At 38.6% G+C, this 22,415-nt stretch overlaps 2 protein-coding genes across 36 annotated transcripts in view; one reads left to right on the forward strand and one right to left on the reverse strand.

Annotated features, from left to right (window-relative positions):
- Positions 1-3,373: 3,373 nt before the first annotated feature.
- The window catches only part of ATOSA (atos homolog A), an 87,833-nt gene continuing 68,791 nt past the window's right edge, over positions 3,374-22,415 (forward strand). For 13 of the 35 annotated variants that reach the window (XR_010839808.1, XR_010839805.1, XR_010839809.1 and 10 more), the window contains exons 1-3: positions 3,854-4,653; positions 4,969-5,084; positions 15,487-15,567. Coding sequence is in view for 28 of the 35 variants with exons in the window: in XM_067029829.1 (XP_066885930.1) it covers positions 15,528-15,567 (40 nt within the window). In the remaining 7 variants the exon portion in view is untranslated. Of the gene's footprint in view, positions 3,644-3,686; positions 4,654-4,968; positions 5,085-15,486; positions 15,568-22,415 lie in introns of those variants that run through there. The other 22 variants (XM_059056195.2, XM_067029851.1, XM_067029838.1 and 19 more) reach the window with 10 other exon arrangements.
- On the reverse strand, positions 3,563-4,450 carry LOC136793895 (uncharacterized). The gene has a single exon (XM_067030623.1). The coding sequence runs from the start codon at positions 4,448-4,450 to the stop codon at positions 3,563-3,565; it is 888 nt and encodes a 295-aa protein (XP_066886724.1).

The following is a 22,415-nucleotide window of genomic DNA, read 5'->3' on the forward strand; positions in this document are numbered from 1 at the left end:
TGGCAATATTCTTTGCTGGAGTTCTATATTAGTTTCCTAGGGCTACAGTAACAAAATACAACAAACTTGAGTGGCTTAAGACAACAGAAATTTATTCCGTCACAGTTCTGAAGATGAAAAGGACAAAAGCAAGATACTAGCAGGGACATGCTCCCTCTGAAATCTCTGGAGAAGAATCCTTCCTTGCCTCTTACTAGACTCTGGTGGCTCGTGGTAATCTTCTGCATTCTTTGACTTGCAGCTGCATCATTCCAATCTCTGTTGCCCGGTCACCTGGCCATCTTCCTTGTCTCTCCTCTGTGTCAAATCTCTCTCACTTTATAAGCACACTTGTAATTGGATTTAGGGCCCACCCCACTCTAGCATGACTACATCTTAATGTGATTACATCTGCAAAGACCCTAATTCCAAATAAGGTCACATTCACAGGTATCGGGGTTAGGACATCAATATACCATTTCGGAAGGCACAATTCAACCCACAACGAGATCCTACTATTATAAGACAATATCAAAAGTATAATGAAAATGTATCCTTCATGTATGAAGTTTGTGCCACCCACTGATTTCCCAGCTCTCTATCTAGCTTTATCCTACTAGGGAGTAACTGCCAACTGGTATTAGAGGTACAGTTTGTGGGCATGTACAAGAATATTTTATTGGTGAATACAAAGGTTGACATGTATTGAGCTCCTACTCTGTGCCAGATCCTATGCTTGGTGTTAGAGATACAAGAAGAAAAATACACCAGTCCCTGCTTTGGTGGAGCTCATTCTGGTAGCCTGGACTGGTTCCATGACCTTGGTAACAGTAACAGCCTTGTACTAATAAAGTGAGCAAACCAGTTATCCTCAACACCTTAGTTAGTAAGCACCTCCATTAAACACACAGTTTTGTTATACACTGCCTATGTCAGCAAAACATAGCAAAATTGAGGGGATTACCTCCTAGCTGAAGATGAGCTAACTTTTTTGAAGTTAATTACTCAAGTCTTTGCAACACTAGGGGTAAGCAGAATGGAGAGCAAATCAGATGCAAAAGGGGAAAAGTTCCTGCCAGCTGTTTTTTAAAAAATAGTTATTTATTTATTTAATTTTTGGCTGCGTTGGGTCTTCGTTGCTGTGTGAGGGCTTTCTCTAGTTGTGGCGAGAGGGGGCTACTCTTTGTTGCGGTGCGTGGGCTTCTCATTGCAGTGGCTTCTCTTGTTGCGGAGCATGGTTTTTAGGCATGCACGCTTCAGTACTTGTGGCTCACGGGCTCTAGAGCGCAGGCTCAGTAGTTGTGGCACACAGGCTTAGTTGTTCCCCGGCATGCGGGATCTTCCTGGACCAGGGATCGAGACCATGTCCCCTGCATTGGCAGGCAGATTCTTAACCACTGTGCCAGTAGGGAAGCCCCCTGCCAGCTGTTTTGACTTGCTTTTTTCACCCACTTTCACACCTCACCAAGCAGGAACCAGAGATGTTTGTTTTGCTTGGGTGCTTCAAGGTGCAAACACACTTTATCACCAACACTTAGAGTTGCCATGGTAGGCAGATCCTTATTTCCAACCATTCTACAAATGCTTTATACAATTACAGGATTGTTTCAGAATTAGAAAGGAAAGAGATTATTTACTGCCTGAGTCCAAACCCCTCATTTTTATAGGTTAAAAGAGGCTGTAGAATGTGACTTGACCTAGGCTATGCAACTGTAGTAATCAATACTGTAAGCTCCATGAGAGTAATGACCCTGTTTTTGGTGACTTTTGTGCTCTCAGAAGCTAGCATATGCCTAGCAGACAGTGAGTGCTCCATAAATGTAGGCTGAGTGAAAAAATAATTTGAAAAATGAATGAATGAGTCAAAAATACACCTCTTTTAAAATATTTTCCCACTGCCATAATGATCTCCAATTTTTCAACAAATTTAAGATTCTCAATGAATAGCTTCGAGGTAGTCTAACAAATGTTCAGACAGCATCACTTATCCATGTGCTGTTAAAACTTAATTGTTTAAAAGAGAATTCTTTTGTTTTGCAGATTACCCAATATTCTCAGCTTCTACTCTCAATATTTTTCTGGTCTTTATACCTCTTGCAAATTCGGCAGAGGAAGAGGAGCTAAATCACGGATCTTGCTGCCTGTTCACCCAGTAAGCCTTTACAATAGCTGTTATCTGGTCCCAGCTGTTGTGCTAAATTTAGGATTTTGGATTATCTTTAACTGCTCTTTCTGTCTCTCATTACCAAGGTTAATTGAGAAGTGATGTTAGAACAAGTAAAGCTTCAGTTCATAAAAGAAACTACATACTACAGTATTCTGTAATATCAAAGTCAAATCCACTGGGAGTTAACATTTGTAGCTATTACATAAAGGAACTGTTACCATTTGTCAGAAGTTTCATCTTCATGATGCCAGAACATTTCCCATGAAGATGAATGTTACCTTCCTGAATGTTCTGTCCTGTTTTGATTAGTTGCAATCTTAGAGTTAAGTTTTTTAATTGCAGTTGCATATGTAATTTTACTGTGCATATGAAAACATCCAGAAAATATTGTTTTTTCATAATAAAAATGTCATGTATTTAATAGATCTGAGGCAAAAAGAATGCAATCCCAATCTTCTAATTTACAAAAACTTTTCTGATGTAGAAGTAAACATACTTCCTGTAAAACTTTGGAAACCTCAGAAGAGTACAAAGACTAAAGTAAATCACCTTTAAACCTAACCTAGTACTTTCCTGTTGTGATTCTTGTATGCAAAATTATTTCTTAAAAATAAAAACGGCTTTTTCTAAATGAAACCAAAGAGGATTGCAAATTTTGTACTTCTCTTTGTCTCTGTTTTGAGCTCACAACCCCATGTGTACTTTGTCTATAAACTGAGTAAGCTAATAGCTTCAGCCCTTGTTAGGATTGCTTGTTTTAATTACAGCAGATCCTTGTCATCTGTTTGTGTTGAAATGATGATACAACATCGCAACACGAAATGTCATCATGTCACACTGTTATAGCACAACAACAAAATTACAGCTCCCTAACAATAACACGGTGTCAAAAGTGTCCTCCTGCCATGAGTCAGTGTTTTAGAGGTTATAAAAGTTATTTTTAGCACAGTGAAGGCCTCTAGAGCTTGGGTTCCCAATCCTACTAAAATCCCTAGTGATTTGAAAAAAATCTGGTTGGGGAGGGCTCTTGCTCTTAAACTCCCCAATCCCTGCAGCGTATGGCTGCCCACTCCTGTCTCGGCCACATTCATTAGACCCGACTTCCACCGTGCACTGCAAGCCCCTCGGGGCTGGGTCACAACTCTGCGCCAGCATCCAGTGTGGAGGAGGAGGAGGAGGAGGAGGAGGAGACTATAATTATCCTCCACGTCTGGGGCAGGCCCTCGGATGACATCTCCCCAGTTACCCTGTGCTCTAATAGCCCAGCTCCGGTTCTTGGTCCCAGAAGCGCCGCAGCCGGCTCGGAGCGCAGGCAGGAGGCGAGCGCGGCCAAAGCGCCGGGCGCCTCTCGGGCCTCCCGGGCTCCGCCGGCCCTTCGCAGCCCGCAGCACCTGCCAGGGAACCCAGGCCCCTAGGCTAGCGCCCCGGGGCGCGGGGAGCGTTGCCATAACAACCGGGCGCCCGCCGCGGAGGCCGCCGGGGAGGAAGTGACGAGCGGTGGGTTGGCTGTTGTTGGGACACGTGACCCGGGCAGTGTTTTGACAGGGCAAACTGCAGAGAAAGAACTGGGCGAGCGAGGGGGACCGGGAGCTGGGGCGCCAGAGCTAGAGGCGGCGGGCGGGCGAAGAGCTGGCAGAGGCGCGGGGCGAGCGGGCCGGCTGGGGCGACGGGCAGGCGAAGCCCAGGGACAGCGGGGCTCGGGTGCGAGTCGGGCAGGCAGGGCGAGGGGCTGAGCGCCGAGAGCGGAGCGAGGCGGCGGCCGAGGCGGGGGTGGATGGCCACAGGGGCGCCGGGGAGCCGCGTCGGGCTTGTTGTCTCGGGCCCCCATGGTCCTCTAACGCAGCCCCGGGGGCCGCTGCGCGCCACATTCCGCTCTCGCCGGCCCCGCGCCTCTCGGAGCCTCACGTCTGAGGTGGGAGTGTGATGTGAGCCGCTGGGCGAGCGGCGGAGAGAAGTGCCAAGAGGAGGAGGGATTGGGACGGGAGAGGAGAGCGAGTTAGTCAGCAGAGGTCTGCCGAGGGAGCCATGAAAACAACTCTCCGGCGGGGAAAAGGGCTGGCGCGGCGCTCTGGACGGCGTGGCTGAAGGAAATCGGGGCCGCGGCGGGACGGGAGGGGCCCGCACGGGCAGGCTGCGCAGAGCAGGGGCGAGCGCCCGGCCGTAAACACCTTCCCGGGACGACCTCAGGCTCGGCCTCGCAGGGCCGGGGGGTGGCAGGGGCGACCCGGGACAGCCCAGTAGAGTTCGTTTGGGACTGGGGGTGGGCACGAGGAGATGACTCGCGTTTCTTTCTGACCCTCTCATTGTGTCAACTTGGCCGCGGTTGAGGCAGGAAGACTAGCCAGAGGGTAATTACACAGGTGAGGCCCGGCGGGGCGGGCGGAGCTGTAGGCGAGGCGCTTGGGGTCTTGAAGAGTTTCCTGCGCCCGAGTCACCAGGTCGGAGCATTTCTATACCAGCCACTGCGGAGGTGCCACTGTTCCCAGCGGTATTTTTCTTACAAAGGGGTTAGTTAGCTTCTGTTGCTTGAATCCTTTTTTTTTTTTTCCCTGCCTGTACCTTCAGGTTATAAATAGATCTTCCTTTTGGTTCCGAAACGCTGTGTCAAAGAAGGACACGTTGGCCTGGAGAGCACAGGGGCGGGGAAGAGGGGTGCTTGGTCTGGAGGAGATGGGGGAGGGCGGTGCAGAGTTTTGCTTTTTTCAGACCTGCGGATGGTGCTGTCACCGCACTTAGTGCCAGGAAGAGGCCTGTTAGCAGTTTTCTTGCAAGATCGAGTGTTGAGGGCAAGACCAGATTAATTTTATTTTGATCTCTTTTAGCATTTTGAAAACGGAGCAGTAGCCACAGAATCGGCGGCGAGCCTGTTGGAAGAACCCACACGTGTATTTCACAGCACCTTGGGTGGAAATTGGCGTGAAAATGAAGCCAGACCGAGGTAAATAATTGATTTAAGTAGGATTTTTTTTTCTGTGCCCCATTTTAGAAACGTTAACCTAATTCTGCGGCAGGATCAACTCTTTGTGAATTACATATTATTATTTGTTTCTATTGCAGATACCAGCTGGTAAGGTAGAGAAGGGCTCATGGAAAAGTTAGGAACTAGATGGGAGAATACATTCTTCAAAAGTGTCTTCAAAGTATTAGTTTCAAGAGATATTAAAAATGAAATTGCCAAGACAGCACTTGTACCTGTTGCTACAATACTTGTTATCATTTTAGAGTTACATTACTCATTTTTAGGTTCAATTCAACTTCAATTTTAAAGAAGTTTAAAAGTTTTTTTCAACTTGAGAATTTGAACTTGATAAACTGAGAAAATTTAAGATTGTTTGAGTTCACAAATATTATTTGTCATTGCTGATTTTTGTGCTTTAGACAAACTCTAAAAAGTTTGCAGAGTACTCCAGGGCTTTGTCCAGTATATCAATATATACACAGGGCTACTGAAATCCCTATAATAAGTACTGTAAATGTGCCATTTCCTTTCTAAACCTGTATTTTCAGGATTTATGGGAATAATGCATACACTGTGTTTCTCAAGGACTTCAAAGGAATTGAAAACTCATCTCATTTATCAATCTACTTTTTTTTTTTCTTTTTTTTTTTTTTTTCGGTACTTGGGTCTCTCACTGTTGTGGCCTCTCCCGTTGTGGAGCACAGGCTCCGGACACGCAGGCTCAGTGGCCATGGCTCCGCAGCATGTGTGATCTTCCCGGACTGGGGCACGAACCCGTGTCCCCTGAATCGGCAGGCAGACTCTCAACCACTGCGCCACCAGGGAAGCCCTATCAATCTACTTTTGATTGGCCATTGCAAGGACCAACTTTAGAAGATTTTAATATAGTGGTAGCTAGGAGTTTGTCATATGGGAATTTGAGTCCAAGGAACATCGTAGGAAGAGGATTAATGTATTTGGTAGGGAGTTGGACTAGATGACAGAGTTCCTTCTAAATCTGAGACTTTCGGATTGGAAATGTTAATTTATCTTTATGAATTAGATGCTCATTTAAAAAAAGATATGGGAAATTTCCCTGGCGGTCCAGTGGTTAGGACTCCGTGCTTCCAGTGCAGGGGGCACAGGTTTGATCCTTGGTGGGGGAACTAAGATCCCACAGGCCTCGACATGGCAGTCAATATATCAATCAATAAATGATAATTTTAAAATATAAAATAAAAATAAATTTAAGATATGTATTAAACTGGTTACTTTTTTATATATATTTTTTCAAACTGGATTAGAAAGTCAAATTTTCTATTAAAATACATCTTTGGTAATATTGTCTTAAAATGCACTAGAAAGAAGTGGAGAATGCCATACTTAATTTAGTGGGTTAGTTTTAAGTGTTTGGTTGTTTCTTAAAATCAGCTTTGTATGAATTAAGTATTAGCAAGAATATTGTTACTAAGCAGGTTGCTTGTGTAGAATAACAAGTTTAGACTTTTAGATTTCATCTGTGACTTTGGAAAGATGTCACCAAGGTCGGTAATTGCATCTCAAAATAAACAAGCAAAGAAAATCAGAGTTGCTATTTGGTTTTTGTTTTTGTTTTGGTGGTTGTTGTAAAAGTTGCTTTAAGGTCCTACGAAGGTTTGTTTGTTTGTTTATTTTTTAAATTTTGGCTGTACCAGGTCTTTGTTGTGGCATGCAGGATCTTTTAGTTGCCGCATGCACGCGGGATTTAGTTTCCTGACCAGGGATGGAACCTGGACCCCCTGCATTGGGAGGGCAGAGACTTACCCACTGGACAGCCAGGGAAGTCCCCTAAGCAGTTAAAAAAATAGTATTTGCACACAATCTCTATTTTAGCCAAAACTAGTACTAAACACAATAAAATGTTATATATTAATGTAGATTACTAGGAAAAGTAAATAAATTTATGCATCAAGACTCCTAAAAAAGTGACTTTTTTCTCGTTAAAATTGTAGCTATCTTTAGCATTATGATGTAAAAATGAGGTGATTGAAAGTTTAGTATTGTGACTATATTTTATAATATGAGTCTTTAGGCCCATGTCTTTCTTTTGCCCAGGACCTAGAGTAAGTAGTATCTTTTACTTTGCAAAGTAGTATAGAAATACTGAAATAAACTTTTCACAAAACATACTTACTCTTACTATGTGCAGTGTGGTCTTGTACTTTCTGTTCTGTTTCTATTGTTAAAAATTGCTTGCATAACCCATTGAATTGATTTCTTGACCTGTGGTTAGCAAGGCACAATTATGGGAGAGCTTGACAAAAGTAATACTTCATTTTTTCTACATTGGTATCTAAGAAACTATTCTATATGAGTTAATTTTCTGGATAACTGAAACTTTACTCCTTAAATGCTCAAAATATTTTCAGTTGTAATCATGATATGTGGACAGAGATTTTTTTTTTTTCCTCTAGCTTAAACCACTTCAGCCGATTTTTTTAAGATCTGATTTTTGAATTCCCATGCTGTCAACAGTCTTTGTTGTCAATATGCTTATTCCTGTCTCCTTTTAATTTTACTGCTTTTAGTCTCTGGGATAAAGAACTAGATAATCATGCTTAGCACTGAGTTCTCTAAAAAATGAGAATAAATAGGAAAACCTTCAGATATTCATTCAGAAGCTAAGAAAGTATTCGAATTCTCGTGTAGAAACTCTGAGATATTTGCTTAATGGTATACAGCTGTGCTTCAGAAAGTTTCTAAGTACAAAAGGACCCCTCTTATCCTACATGGTTGCATGTGGTAGTTGGTTGGCTAATCTAAAAAGTTAGTTTAAATGAGGAATCAGAAAAAATAACAGCCTTAATTATTTCACTTGTCTTTTGGTGTAGGCTCAAGGCTCTTTTTTGGGGGTGAAATGGGGTCTGTTTTTCAGAGTTAGATATGATCTTTCCTATGTAAACCACACCAAAAATGTACACCTAAGATTTCTACTTTTGATTTCTTTAAAGTGGAATAAGACTTTGCAAAAAAAATCCAAGGGTGGAATATTTTACATTTAAAAGGTGTTAAATTCTTTTTTAATGTTTCACACAATTTTATAGGTGTCTGTGTACACCAGGAATTACAAGGATATTTGTGTAGTCAACAGAAATTTGTTTGGGGAGGAGAGGGAATATATATTCATCAAAATTATGTTCATCAAAATATGTGCTTTCCAAAGCATTCAACGTAGTTTTCACAGAAATAACCTTTTTTTGCATTCATTTCATTGATTTATATAGTTTTAAAATAAATTCGCATAAGCAGCTTTGGGAATAAACACCAGATACTGCTAAAGCATACAACTCAACTAGTAGGAGTAGAAGTGTGCAGGCAACTGGAAAGTAACTTATTAGCCGCTCATGTCTGTCAGTTTGCTTCTATGGAAGATATGGAAAGCATTGGACAATCTTGCTAGTTGATTAAGTGAAAATTAAAAGACCTTCTACTGTACTTCCAGATAATTAAGATGTTACTGTACAATGGCTACGTTTCACAGTAAATAGAATTTTACTATAGTCTGAGGTAAATCTCTTTTTTTCCTCTTTTTTCTTTTTTAAAATTTTTAAGCAATTATATAACATTACATGTGCAATGCTGCCAAAGATGAGTCTTTGATGTTATCATTAGCACAGGTTTTGGAATCAGACCTGTATTTGTATCCTTGTTCCATTACTTGCTAGATGTGTAATCTTCATTAATTTCCTTTATCGCTGAGAGTCTCAGGTTCTTTGTCTGTAAAATGGGGATAATTCCAACTTCTCATAGTTGTTAGAATGAAATACGACACTGGTTGGCACATAGTAGGTTTTAAATAAATGATAATTACCATGTTAAACAAGATATTACAGATGGTTATATGTTGGTCAGTTATAAAATACGTTCAACAGAGGTAAAGAAATAGTCAAATATGCAATAACCTAATAGTATCTTGTTTTGTTTTGCATTCATAGCCTGTAACCTGCTAAGGCTCAAGCAGATTTAGTAGGCTTTTAATGTATAGTTATCTGAGAAGATACAAAAGCTATGAAAGGATGCTTGATGTATGTGTAATATATTTCTGTGTCATTTGTTATTACAATTACATCTTAACCGTTATATGTAGGGGGTGGCATGGGTGGACCAAGCTTTCTGGAAATATATATATATTTTTAAAAAATATTTATTTATTTATGGCTGTGTTGGGTCTTCGTTTCAGTGCGAGGGCTTTCTCTAGTTGCGGCAAGTGGGGGCCACTCTTCATCGCAGTGCACGGGCCTCTCACTATCACAGCCTCTCTTGTTGCGGAGCACAGGCTTCAGATGCGCAGGCTCAGGAATTGTGGCTCACGGGCCCAGTTGCTCCGTGGCATGTGGGATCCTCCCAGACCAGGGCTCGAACCCGTGTCCCCTGCATTGGCAGACAGATTCTCAACCACTGCGCCACCAGGGAAGCCCGCTGGAAATATATTTTTAAATGGTGTTAAATTCTGACTAGAGCTGGGCAGCTGGAGAGGTTAAACGTTACTTCACCTTGTAAAGTTTGGATCTGATCTTAGTTAGATATTGGATGCCCAGTGTTTCAAGAGATGTCTAAAGTATGGTCTTTGCATAGAAGCAATTAAAGCATTTTATGTTTTTAACGTTTAATATTTATGTTATAAATATATGGTATTTCTAATTTTGTATGTTTTTGAATGCATATTTTTCTATAAATATATATTTCAGAATAATAGAATATAAGCTTATGTTTTGATTTCAAAAGTCCCAAGGTTTCAGAAGTCCTAAGCTCATGGTATTGTTCAACATTTTAAGTAGAATCAAAATCTTTTTAATTTAAAAGATAAATGTCAATTTTGCTATGCTTTATGCTTTGGTTAGAAACAGTTTCTTCATCAGACATTTCTAAGAATGTTGTCTGAGCTTATCAATTGTTATGAAAGGTTAAGGCCTATAACATCTAGGAAATCATCAAGGCATTAATAATTTAAACATACTTTATTTCAATTCATATTTGAACACATAAGTCATTTATAATTCTTAAGTAAAAACTATTAGTGCAAAACCTGTTCCACAAATAAAATACCAATCAATTTGATTTTTTGAGGTTAAAACTGAGAGGAATGCTTAGTTTTTTCCCTCTGCTGTAGATTGAATACTTGTGTGCCCCCAAAATCCATGTGTTGAAATCCTAAGCCCTAAGATAATAGTAGTAGGAGGTAGGGGCCTTTGGTAGGTGATGAGGTCATGAGGGTGAAGACCTCATGAATGGCATTAGTGCCCTTATGAAAGAGACCCAAGAAAGTGCCCTTAGCCCTTCCACCATCTGAGGTTATAATGAAAAGACAAGCTGCCTAATGAGAAAGCTGGTCCTCACCAGACACCCAGATCTGTTAGTGTCTTGATCTTGGACTTTCCAGGCTTCATAACTGTGAGAAATAAATTTCTGTTGTTTATAAGCCACCTAGTTTATGGTATTTTGTTATAGCAGGCTGAATAGACTAAGAAACCCCCTTTTTGATTGTATTACAAATTTAGGCTTTAGCTTTAGTATTGTGGTGGCTTATGAACTTGCCTAGAGTATGATGCAAACCATTTTAATCTCAAACAGTTCTTCCTGGGCAACTGAAATAGGAGGAAAGAAGTGGTAAGGACTAGAAAAAAATAGCATGAGAGTTAGATGTGTTGCTTACTTGCTAAGAATAGTTCATTATTAGCCAGTTTAAGTCAGACAATACAAATGACAGATGTTAGAGGAAAAGAAGTGTTGACTAGATTAAATAGATCAGGCTTTTGCTAAATTCCCTGGGTGGAGGTGGTGTGGTACTATTACTAATAACAGCTAACTCTTCTACATACTATGTGCCAGGCACTATTCCAAGTAGTTTATATATGTAACTCATTTAAACATCACAATTGTTCAAGGAATTAGATGCTATTGTCATGTCCGTTTTATAGATAAATGAAATTGAGTCAGAGAGAGAGGTTTGGTAACTTACCCAAGGTTATGTAGCTAATAAGAGGGCTAGCCCAGATTTGAAATAAGCTTGGGTACATGCTCTTAACCCTCTGACTGGTAGGAGCATGTTATATTAAAATATTATAAGATATTGGGACCAAATTTGTTTTAAAATAGGCCTGAGGAAAATGAAAAACAGATTTGCTAATTATTGTGATCTTGGAAAACTGTATATCTTATTTGTGCCTCACCTTCTTCATCTTTACAATGGAGGAAGTAATAGTTCCTTGCCTTAGGGTTACTTTGAGTAAATAATTTAGTGCATGTAATGTGCTTAGAACTATGGCTGGGATATAGTAGACATTCAAATGTGAACTGCTCTTGCTACAATTGGATATATTCTAATTAAGAAGTCAATCATTTAGGGAAAGCTGGGGAGGACAAAAGAAAGGGGCTAATTAAGCTGTATATGTTTTGTATACTCCCTGTGATCTGAAGTCCAAAAATTACTACTGTTGATCTTTCATCCGTTTACATTGATGAGTCTTGACACATCAGTAGCTGTCAAATAATTGCTGGCTTGATACAACTTGTGAGATTCAATACTAAAGGGATTGACATAGAGGTTCCCTATGTTTTTGCCTGTCATTCAGTAAGAAGGAAGTGATTCAGTGGGTGGAACACTGTCATTTCTTTGAAGGATGAGAAAAAAGATAATTGGAAGGCAGAATTGAGAGGCTAATGTGTACATAGGGAGAGTGACTCAAAAGCTGATTTCCTTTTCAAAAAGTGAAGAAACCCATGGGGCCTAAGCAGTCTATATTGTGAACAAGTATAGAAAAAAATTAGTTCTTAAAGAAGAATATTTATATTCATTTATTCTTTTGTCCTTCTCAACTTTGCACCTAATTATCGTAGTATTTTTCCCACATTTAAGGCTGAAGTTTTTAAAAACTGAAGGAATGTTAAACTTAGAAATTCTAACTTAATACTGACTTCTTTTTAAATGAAAAAGCAAAATTGTAGTGCCGGGAAACATTATTTCTTTCTTAGTAGGTAAACCAAAGTCAATTTGTCAATAGTTAATTCTGTCTTTGCTCAAATGGGTGAATAATCTGACATTGATTATGTCAGACTTTCTTTTTAAACTGAAACCGGATGGACTGGCTAAAAATGCCAGTAGCTAGTCAAAATATTAGACATTAATCCATGTGTAATACCAAAGACAGACCTAGCGATAACCTGAGTTGAGATTTCTCATATATTCCTTCTCATATAAAAGAAACTCATCCAGTAAAATTATAATAAGCCTTTTTGCATCTCTTCCCCTTGTTCAGCATTCCCAGTTCCACTGGCCACCTTTTAGGTTTTCGGTGACTATTCACAGCCTTGTGTGCACTATTTCTTCTGCCTGAAAAGCCTTTCTCCCTAGTTATCACGTGGGTAGCTCTTTGTCATTCTTCTGACCTTGGTTTAAATATCACTTTTCAGAGAGAGTTCTCTGACTATCTAGAGTGCCCAGTTAATGCTAGCTGTTATTATTGTTTATTAAATTAGTGTCCTATGTTGTTCTGTGTCTCCGCAGTCTGTTTCCTTCATAGCATTTACCACATTTTTTTTTTTTTTAAATCTTTGGCTGCGTTGGGTTTTCGTTGCTGCGTGCAGGCTTTCTCTAGTTGTGGCAAGCAGGGGATACTCTTTGTTGTGGTGTGCGGGCTTCTCATTGCGGTGGTTTCTCTTGTTGCGGAGCGCGGGCTCTAGGCACGTGGGCTTCAGTAGTTGTGGCTTGCAGGCTTTAGAGCGCAGGCTCAGTAGTTGTGGCGAACGGGCTTTGTTGCTCCGTGGCATGTGGGATCTTCCCAGACCAGGGCTCGAACCCGTGTCCCCTGCATTGGCAAGTGGATTCTTAACCACTGCGCCACCAGGGAAGTCCCACATTTACCACATTTTGTGATTTTTTTTCTTTGCTTATTGTCTGTCTCCACAACTTGATTTTAAGTTCCATGAGGACAAGAACCTTATCTCTTGTTCACAACTATATTTCCATCACCTAGCAGATAGCCTTATATATGGTAGGTGCATAGGAGGTGCTTAATATATATTTGCTGAAAGAATGAATCACTAGTATATCCCAATATTTGTGGAGCAAATAGGAGTAGAAGCAGATGGTTAGCAATCATTGATTGTTTTAGTGTCACCACCTGAAATTCTCTCACTTTAGGAATTTGTTTGCATTATTCACTGTTAGTCTATTATCACAACTTTATACCTAATTAAAAAAAATAGATTTAAGATATATTTGCCCATAACTTACCTTAAAAGAAGGTTATATTTAACCAACAAGGACCTACTGTATAGCACAGGGAACTCTGCTCAATATTATGTAACAACCTAAATGGGAAAAGAATTTGAAAAAGAATAGATACATGTATATATATAACTGAATCACTTTGCTGTACACCTGAAACTATCACAACATTGTTAATAAATTATAATGTAAAATAAAAAGTTATATTTTAAAATTGATTAAATTGAAATAAAATGCTCTAAAATAAGAAGTAGGCAAAAGCTGTTTGGTATAGGTGGTCCCCAGTTTATATACATCTACTTAACAAATGATCCACACACAGACATCTTCTGGTAGCTCTCTGCTTTCTAACCACCATGCTAAATTTGTTCCTGTTACTATTTCTTTAAAGAAAGAGAGATTAAATTTGTTGGATAACTTCAGATTTATGAGTATAGGTAGGATAAAGACTCAAAGGATTTAGAGTTTAGATTTGGGGCTCATTCTGTCACTTATAGGTTCTGTGACTTGGGTCAACTTCCAAGCCTGTTTTCTCATCTGTAAATTGTACTGGGCTCAAAGTGTTGCTTCCAAGTTTCAGGTAAGATAATGTGTCAAAGAACTTTATAAGGTGTGAAATGCTATATATGTTGACTGGTTTGCCCTATGGACAGGATCATCTGTACAGATGAGCAAAGGGCCAGGTGCTCCCAAGTGTATCTTAGGTGGGTTCATTCTGTCTAAAATTATCCATTCACACAGTGCCTGGTTTTTACTGTTTTTAAAGTTTCCCCTTGTTGTTCTGATGGAAATTACACCAACAAGAGATCCATTTAGATTAATAAATGTATATTTAATTATAAATTTTTCAGCATTATTGAAATAATGGGCATATTTTGTTATAAAATTAGCTCAAATTTCAGCATGCTAAAAAGAAAGAGTTTTAAGACCCTAAGGCTTTAGGGTCAAACTTAGAAATTCTAACTTCAGCACTTATCAGCCAAATGACCTTGAGCAAATTACATAACCTGTCAGAACTTCAGTTCTTTTTGTTCTAATAACATCAACCTTAAGGATTGTGGGAAAGACGAACTGAGAACCTATGGTTCAGCACCTAGCTTGTGCCTGGCACAGGATAGAGATTGGTGAGTGTTTTATTTCCAAGGATACACAACTTGGATCAGCTGCACTGAGGAAATAAATGTTTCAGTACTCTGTTGTGAAAGTTAATCATAAAAGGCATAAGAGATCAATAGGCCCTTATTGTTTGTCACTCTGAACCTTGTATTCTGGAATATACAACTAGAGGAACTCGAAACAAGTACTGAACTACACATCTGTAACGTGCATGCAGGGGGAGAGGGAAAGTAGGTAATTGGAGCACACCAACTATTTCTGGGTGATCATACACCATTAAGAGCATTTAGAGCAGCGTTAAGGCAAAGAGATTCGGGTGGGGGTGGACACTAGAAGGAGGTTGATGGAAATTATTAGAATGGTCAGATGGTGCCCCAAATTGCTTTTTTCTTTATTTTAGAATATAAGCTAGGATTGATTTCAGTGCTTGGAGCATGGCCCCTCTGCGTCTGTGACCCAGAATTTACACTTGTTCCATGATGCTGTAAGAAATGGGCTAATATTACAGGTTAAGAAACCTTTGGTAAGCTAGCCTGGGAATCTAGTCATAACTATTTGTAATTGTTATTTATTTATTATTTATAAAAAATATTTATTCAAAGTATGACTATTATTTGGACTTTAAAACATCCTTTTTGAGAGCACAACTAGTTTATAGTTAGGAATTAACATTTTAAATTAATATGAAGTTCCCATTTTTTATTTTCCCACTTATTAAACTTATATATTCTGAATGGAATTAAAACTTGATAACAATAGCTGAAATCAGGCCATTTATATTGATAAAACTTTACTCTGACATCTAGAGAATTCTTTTACATTTTTTAACCAAATCAGCCATTTTCTTTTGTGAAGACATATCATGGTTTGTTGCATTATCCAGTGGGTCACTTCTACTTAAATTCATAATAGTAGGAGAATGTATAACTCTAGCATTCAATATTGGCAAATTGCTTTTTTTGAAAACGTTTTGATTTTTTTTTTTTTTTTGGCTGCGCTGTGCGTCTTGTGGGATCTTAGCTCCCTGACCAGGGATTGAACCTGAGTCCTCGGTAGTGAAAATGTGGAATCCTAACCACTGGACCACTAGGGAATTCGAAGGTATTGATCTTAAAAATAACTTTAAGTTAAAGCTCTATATCATATTTGGTATACTTCCCAAAATTTTTTTGACATACAAAAAAATTTTTGATATACAAACAAATTTTTTGGTATACAAAAGAGTTGGCCGTAGGATTTCTTTAAACTTCCGTATATTGCTTGCTGTATTTCAAACCCACAAGAAAAGTTGGAATCATACATTTAACATCCAAATACTTTTCATGGATTGTGAACATCTTACCACTTTTGTTTTATCTCTCTTGAGTGGGAGGTCAGTAGATAGGTAAGTGGTTAGACAGACGGACATAGGGGCTTTTTTGTTTTGTTTTGTTTTTTGTTTCTATAAATTGAGAGTAAGTGGCAGACGTCATGACATTTTCAACCCTGTGTACTTCAGTATGGAACTGGCTGCTAACAGCATGTGAAAGCTGATTGTGTACATTTCTTCCCAGCTCTGCGTCAAGTTGGTTGCTTGAAATCAGCAATGGTACCAGCATTTACACCATGGAAATTGGCAGTGCTACAAACCAAGGCTTTTTTTTTTCCCTTTGCAGAGCCAGTTGTTAAACATTTACCATCATACCACTGTGTGTCTCCTAAAAATAAAAACATTCTCCTACATACCTGCAATACAGTTATCCCACCCAAGAAATCTATTAGCACAATGCTAATATCTAATGTACTGTTTATATTCATATTTCTCTAGCTGTCCTGGTATTGTCTATAGTCATACTGCCTTTTAAGGAAGTAAGTTGTTTTCTGTTACAGAAAAGGAGTTAGGCCCTGATGTTTGAACAACATTTAGAAAGCTTTTGGAGTACACCATAAGAATATGTAAAGGTACAAGTAAATAAAATGACTGGCTTCTGGAAAAAAAAATTAGGTCATGTAAATAGGACAGTTAATTAGGATTTTCGCAGATTTTTCCTTATTTTATTTAGCTTTTAAAAGAATTACCTGGACTACGTACATCTAAGAGGAAAATGAGTATTGGTGAAATTCTAAGACTTTTTCCAATTGAAAAAGAATTATATTTAAAATTATTTTTGCATTGGGAAGAAATCCATTTTTAATCCTGAAGCTTCATGCTACCTATCTGACCTTATTTTTTGGTACTCTTCTAAGGTTCCCTGTACTCTAGGCACATCGATCTTGTTGTTCTTCAGTCACCACAAGCACATTGGCACCATGGAGACTTGGCATTTGCTGTTCCCTTTTGGAATATAAGTCTCATGACTGTCTTTTACTTCATTTGACTTTCTGCTCAGTTGTCACCTCCTCAAAGAAGCCTTCCTAGGTCATCCTATCAAAAGAGTACAGTTCTTTTATTGTCTGTTGACTCTGCATTACTCTTCATAGTCCTTAACCACTACTTGACCTGCTGTTCTATGTTTATTTATTTGCTCTTTTTGTTTTTCTCCCAATAGGAAAGTAAACTTCAAGAGGGCAGGGACTTAGTGGTGTTTGTCTACTGCTGTGTTTCCCCATGCATGGACTGGTGCCTGGAATTTAGTAGCTGCTCAATAAATATTTGTCATTGAATGAATGCTTGCATGCATTTTAATATCTTTGTGGTGCAGCATAAAACTTATTACTGGAAAACTTTTTGCATTATTTTTCTGTGATTTGTTAGTTTTATAACTGTAAGAATTAATTCTACAGTGTCCATTTTTGTTTCTAAATGGGAATATTTATTCCCACTTCTCAAGGTTATTGGAAGGATCAAATGAGATAACTACAAACAAACAAACAAACATAATACAAGATATTCGTAACTGAATACAGTAAATGGTAAAAGTAATGTGTACTGTCAGAGTTCATAGGGAATGATTAATTTCAGCTGGGATGATTAATTTCAGGGCAAAGCCTGTCTTTTGGCAAAGACAGCAGGCGTATTGAGCCTTAAAAGAGTATGATTTGGATAGATGGAAATTTTACAGAGATTAAGAGGGGGAAGATTGGAAGAGAGGACATGAGCAATAAAGATGTTTGAGGGCTAGCAGGTAGACTAATGTGAATTGGAAGGGTTACTTAGGAATGAGGGGATTCGGGTTTTGAATGTCAAGCTAAGGACTTTGAGCTTCATTCATTTGATAGTGGGGCACCATTAATTACTGTTTTGTATGATTAAGAGAACTTTTTGGAATAATTTGGTAGTACATTTATATAATTTCATTATAAACCAGAACAGAGATATTATTGAATGTCTGACAGTCTTAAATTCAGTTTTTTAGCCCTCAAAATTACATTATTACCTGGTATTATAAAAATTACCTGACACTCATCTCTGCTGTTGGCTGTTTTCTTCTCTATATGTTTTTCCCTTCACCACCATTCGTTGTAATATATGAGGGATTAGTAAGTATTGCCTTTTACGAAAATTCTTGGGAATATTAAGGTGGCACACAATACTGGTAATACCATGGCTATTGTTTTATGATATTCTTTGGTCAGAGTAGTAAACTGCACAGTTTATTTTAAAGTAGCTGTGTGTTAGAACAAATAAAGGGGAGAAGAACAGGATGAAGTTGGAGATTCCTTCTCTCATTCCAGACAATTGCTGGCAGAAACTTAATGAACTCTGTAGGATTAGAAGCCCTTGTACCGCCCAACTGCATGTGAGCATTAAGAGTAAGGAGATTCCCCACAATACTATAAGCTTTTCTAGCTGTGTTAAGGAGAGAATGAACATATATCTTCTTCACTACCCAACCAAATAAACACTTTTCACACCAAAGCTTCAAGAAAAAAATTTTGGTCATAAGAGGGGTTTGTTCAGCAGTGTAATTGTGGTAGAAAGAGCACAGCAGGAAATCTTATTTTCCATCATTCATAACTCCTTTCTTAAAAATTGTTTCTCTGGGCATGTATGTTCTTCTTAAGTTGGTATACTTGCTCTTCAGAAGTTGGAATAAGGAACATACCTATGCCTTTGAGGAAGTATACTCAAATCTTGGTAGTTATTCTGTTGCTTGAATGCTAGTCCTGGAGACATGTTTCTGTAGTCCAGCATATAACAACCCTGGCCTGTGCTGTTTCTTGTAGCTTATGTTGCAGAGTTCAGGTATCTGCCAGGGGATTCTGAATGACTAACAATGAAAAAAAAATCATCAGGTTACATCGTAGTACAGATTAAATTCCATTATGAAGAGCTCAGGACATGAAAATGCTTTTGTTATTCTGAAATTACTCTAAAAGTTATGCTATTGCTAGACATCAGAGTTGGAAAGGTCCTTAGAGTGTGTGAGTCTCTTTCATTTTTACAGTTGAGAAAACATAAGGCCCCCCCAAAAAGAAGTAACCTGTCTAACTACAAAAGTAAAACTTAAATTACTTGCTAGCCAGTTGAGTATTTTTCTGTACTCTGTTACCTCTAGCAAGAGCACAGTTGCCTCTAGGTTCTGGCATCAGAAATGACATCATGATCGTCCAGACTTCCTCAAGGAACTTGAAAAAAACAAAGGCCAGGTGATTATATTTTAACATTCTTCTAAAGTAATGTATACATACTTTTAAAAGAAAGTCAAATGGTAATACACAGACTCAAAGTGAAAGAAATATTTAATCCTTGAAACTGGGTTGCTAAAAAGAGAAAGGAATATAAAGAAATTAGACATAACGCCTGAAATTTAAAAGTCAAGAAATAGTGTAAGCTTATTATTAAGAATTATAGAGGAAATCCATTTTTAGTTTTGTCATGTGAAAAGCAGGGCTAGTAATAGTGCCTAAATAAAGGACTGTCATAGTGGTTAAATGAAGTAATCCATGCAAAGTGCTTAGAATGGTATTTGATTCTGAAGAAATATTCAATAAATGTTACCTATTATTGTAAATACATTAACATTTCTTCAACAGCTAAGGTAAGTACATGTTCTAAGTGCTCTGAAGGAAATATACAAAGGTTAAGTGGGTGACAACTTAGGGCAGGGAGAAAACCCCTTTGGTTGCAATGATTAGCTAAGGCCTCTCTGAGAAAGTGAGGTGAGAACAAGGAGTTAGCTGTGTAACGAGTGAGGAGAAGAACATTGCAGGCCAAGGGAGTAGTATGTGCAAAGGTCCTGAATTTAGAAAGAGACTGGCATGCTTGAGGAAATGAAAGAAGACTAGGACACATACCACAATTTGGGTTTCCTTCACTAGAGTATTTGTTCTCCAAGGGCAGCACCGCATCTGACTTCTTCCCTCACACCTGTCATGGTGCTGGGCTCAGAGCTGGCATTTATTAGATGTTTGAGAAAACATTTAAGTGCCTATTGTGTGCTTAATCACTGTCAGTGCTTTGAGGGTGAAGACTTGATCTTTCTTTCCCTTCCCTTCAGACAAGAAAGCTAGGACGTAGTGAGTTGCATATGGTAACTTTTTTTTTTTAAGGCCATTTGAAAAACCTAATCCACAGTTGTAAAGTATTTCAGATATCATAAAATATCATAAATTTTATATTTGGACTCAGATCAGTGAGTTTCATGGAATAAAAAATTTACATTAAAAATTAAGTTAACCATTTTATATACCTATTTTTTAAACCATTTTATATATCTATTTTAACCATGAAATTCACATTTTCTTGGGGGATGGGATGGATTAAATGCTACCTGGGATGGTCCTGGTTTTATGCCTGTTGAGCTTGTGTTCAATCCTATTTCACAGTTGTCTCCTTTGACTCTAAATGTGTCATTGTTTGGACAAAGAATTTTTTTTTTTTTTTTTTTTTTTTTTTTGCGGTACGCGGGCCTCTCACTGTTGTGGCCTCTCCCATTGCGGAGCGCAGGCTCAGAGGCCATGGCTCACGGGCCCAGCCGCTCTGCGGTATGTGGGATCTTCCCGGACCCGGGCACGAACCCGTGTCTCCTGCATCGGCAGGCGGATTCTCAACCACTGCGCCACCAGGGAAGCCCTGGACAAAGAATTTTATGTTCATCCTAGTTATTAGCCATTTTGTTGTCCTGCTAGTGCACTCAAATCTTGTCTTCCATTAACTTGTATTTTATTCTGTATTTAGCTAGCTTAAATATAGCTCAAGGCAGACAATTTGCCCCAGCTGTGTTGCATCTAATATTTTATAATTTATGTGGACTCTTGTACTAAATCAAGGGATTGACAACACGGAATGTTTGCTTTGATTTGGTACAAAACACCTGGACTCTGTTTCAGAAATTCTTGATTTCTAAATGTTTCTACCAAAATGCACGTATTTTAGCAAAAAAAATTTTTTTATTCAAAGTCATCTGAATTCTTATAAACAGTGCCTTCTGTAATAAACTTTAAATTAGTGATTACATAGTATGTGGATAAAATGACTTATCATTTTTAGAATTTACTGTTAAATATGATAAAACTTTGGACAGTTAGATTCCTTTCCCTCTCTTCTCCTGAAACAAATATTCATTGAGCACTTAGTATGTGCCTGGCACATATGTGGTGGAAATACAATCATGAGCAAGAACTAACATGATCTTTGCCCTGTGGAACCTGTAGTCAAATGTAGTCTTTCCTGACTTTTTTTTCCCCTGAGTCAACAGACAAATCAGGACTGGAGGCTACCCTGTGCTGTTTTGGAAGAGGCTCAGGTGGGGAGTAGGGGAACTGGCCCAGAGGAAGAGAGTATCAGATGGCCCGCACAGACTTGTAGAACTTTGACGTTCTACTACCCTTTTCTATTTGTGGTTGTCTCAAATATTTTTAGTTTGAATATAGGGTAGGTATGTATGTGTTGGTTGTTCTGTTTTATTTCGTTTTTGAGAATAAGGAATGGAAATTTATTCTCAGTAAGTGCAGGTTTCAATTGAGGTGCTGCTTAGTTCATGAGGTCTTGTTGATTTTCCCCTCTAGGCGATGCAACTAAAACCTTCCTGGTCTAAAATGTTAGAAACTATTAAGGTATGCAAAGTATAAGTACTTTGCACTGGCTTGCTGGGTAAAATGTGTAAACTGAAATTGTATTGAAAATGGAAAGCTTTGAGAGGTTGACTGTAGCATTTGTGTGAAGAAAAAGAAAACTCTTCCTCTACACAGAAAAGTGTATTTAGTAGTTACAGAATTCATGCATTCTGGTGGTAAATCTCTAGCAACTACTTCTTTCTTAAACTAGGTAAAACTTAATATCAGCCTTTAATATATGCTTCCAAAGTCCATGTTGGTTGAATGTGATAAGGTAGAACCAAACACCTATTTGGGAAAATTAAGGGGGTGGTGGTAGCTGAGAGGCAGTATCAGACGGAGCAGTAGGTTAAACATTTTTTTTGACTGCCCACAAGACAGGTGAAGTTGCTGCCCTATAACAACATTCCCTCCTCCTAATCAAAACTCATTACTCAATCTTGCTCATGCAATGGTGGCTTATCTTTTCTTTTTCCTGTTTCATTTAAAAAGAAAATGATAGTCCCAGCCCCTTAAATTAATTTCACATTTAATCCTGCAGATTGTTTTAGCATTTAGAAGAACTAGAAAGACCTGGGTTAAAATTCTGGTTTGTCAACCTGCTCTATGTAAGCTTGAACAAATTACCTAACTTTTCTGAGCTTCAGTTTCTTCATTGGTTAAAATTGAGATAATGTATTCATTTTATAGTTTTGTTGTAGTGACATAACCTGAGTAAAGTGGTTGTATCAGGCACTTAATAAACACATAATCAATGGCTATTTTTATCCTCTCCAAAGTTTGTTAGCTTAGGAAAGTGGGAGTGATAATATTGGTGAATCCTAATCAGAGGAAAATTAATTCAGTTTTAGATACATTAGAGTTTGCAGTGATACAGGTAGCCAGAAGAGTTCAGTTATATCATTTAGAAACAAGACTATATGAAATAGTCTGAAATTAGCAAAATTTTTAAAAATGCAAGTAAATTATTA

Source organism: Kogia breviceps, chromosome 3 (assembly GCF_026419965.1).
Source record: "Kogia breviceps isolate mKogBre1 chromosome 3, mKogBre1 haplotype 1, whole genome shotgun sequence".
In the NCBI taxonomy this organism is placed as follows: domain Eukaryota; kingdom Metazoa; phylum Chordata; class Mammalia; order Artiodactyla; family Physeteridae; genus Kogia; species Kogia breviceps.

Coding starts and splice junctions, on each gene's coding strand:
- LOC136793895 (XM_067030623.1), bottom strand. CDS start 4,450: ATGAGAGGGTCAGAAAGAAACGCGAGTCATCTCCTCGTGCCCACCCCC.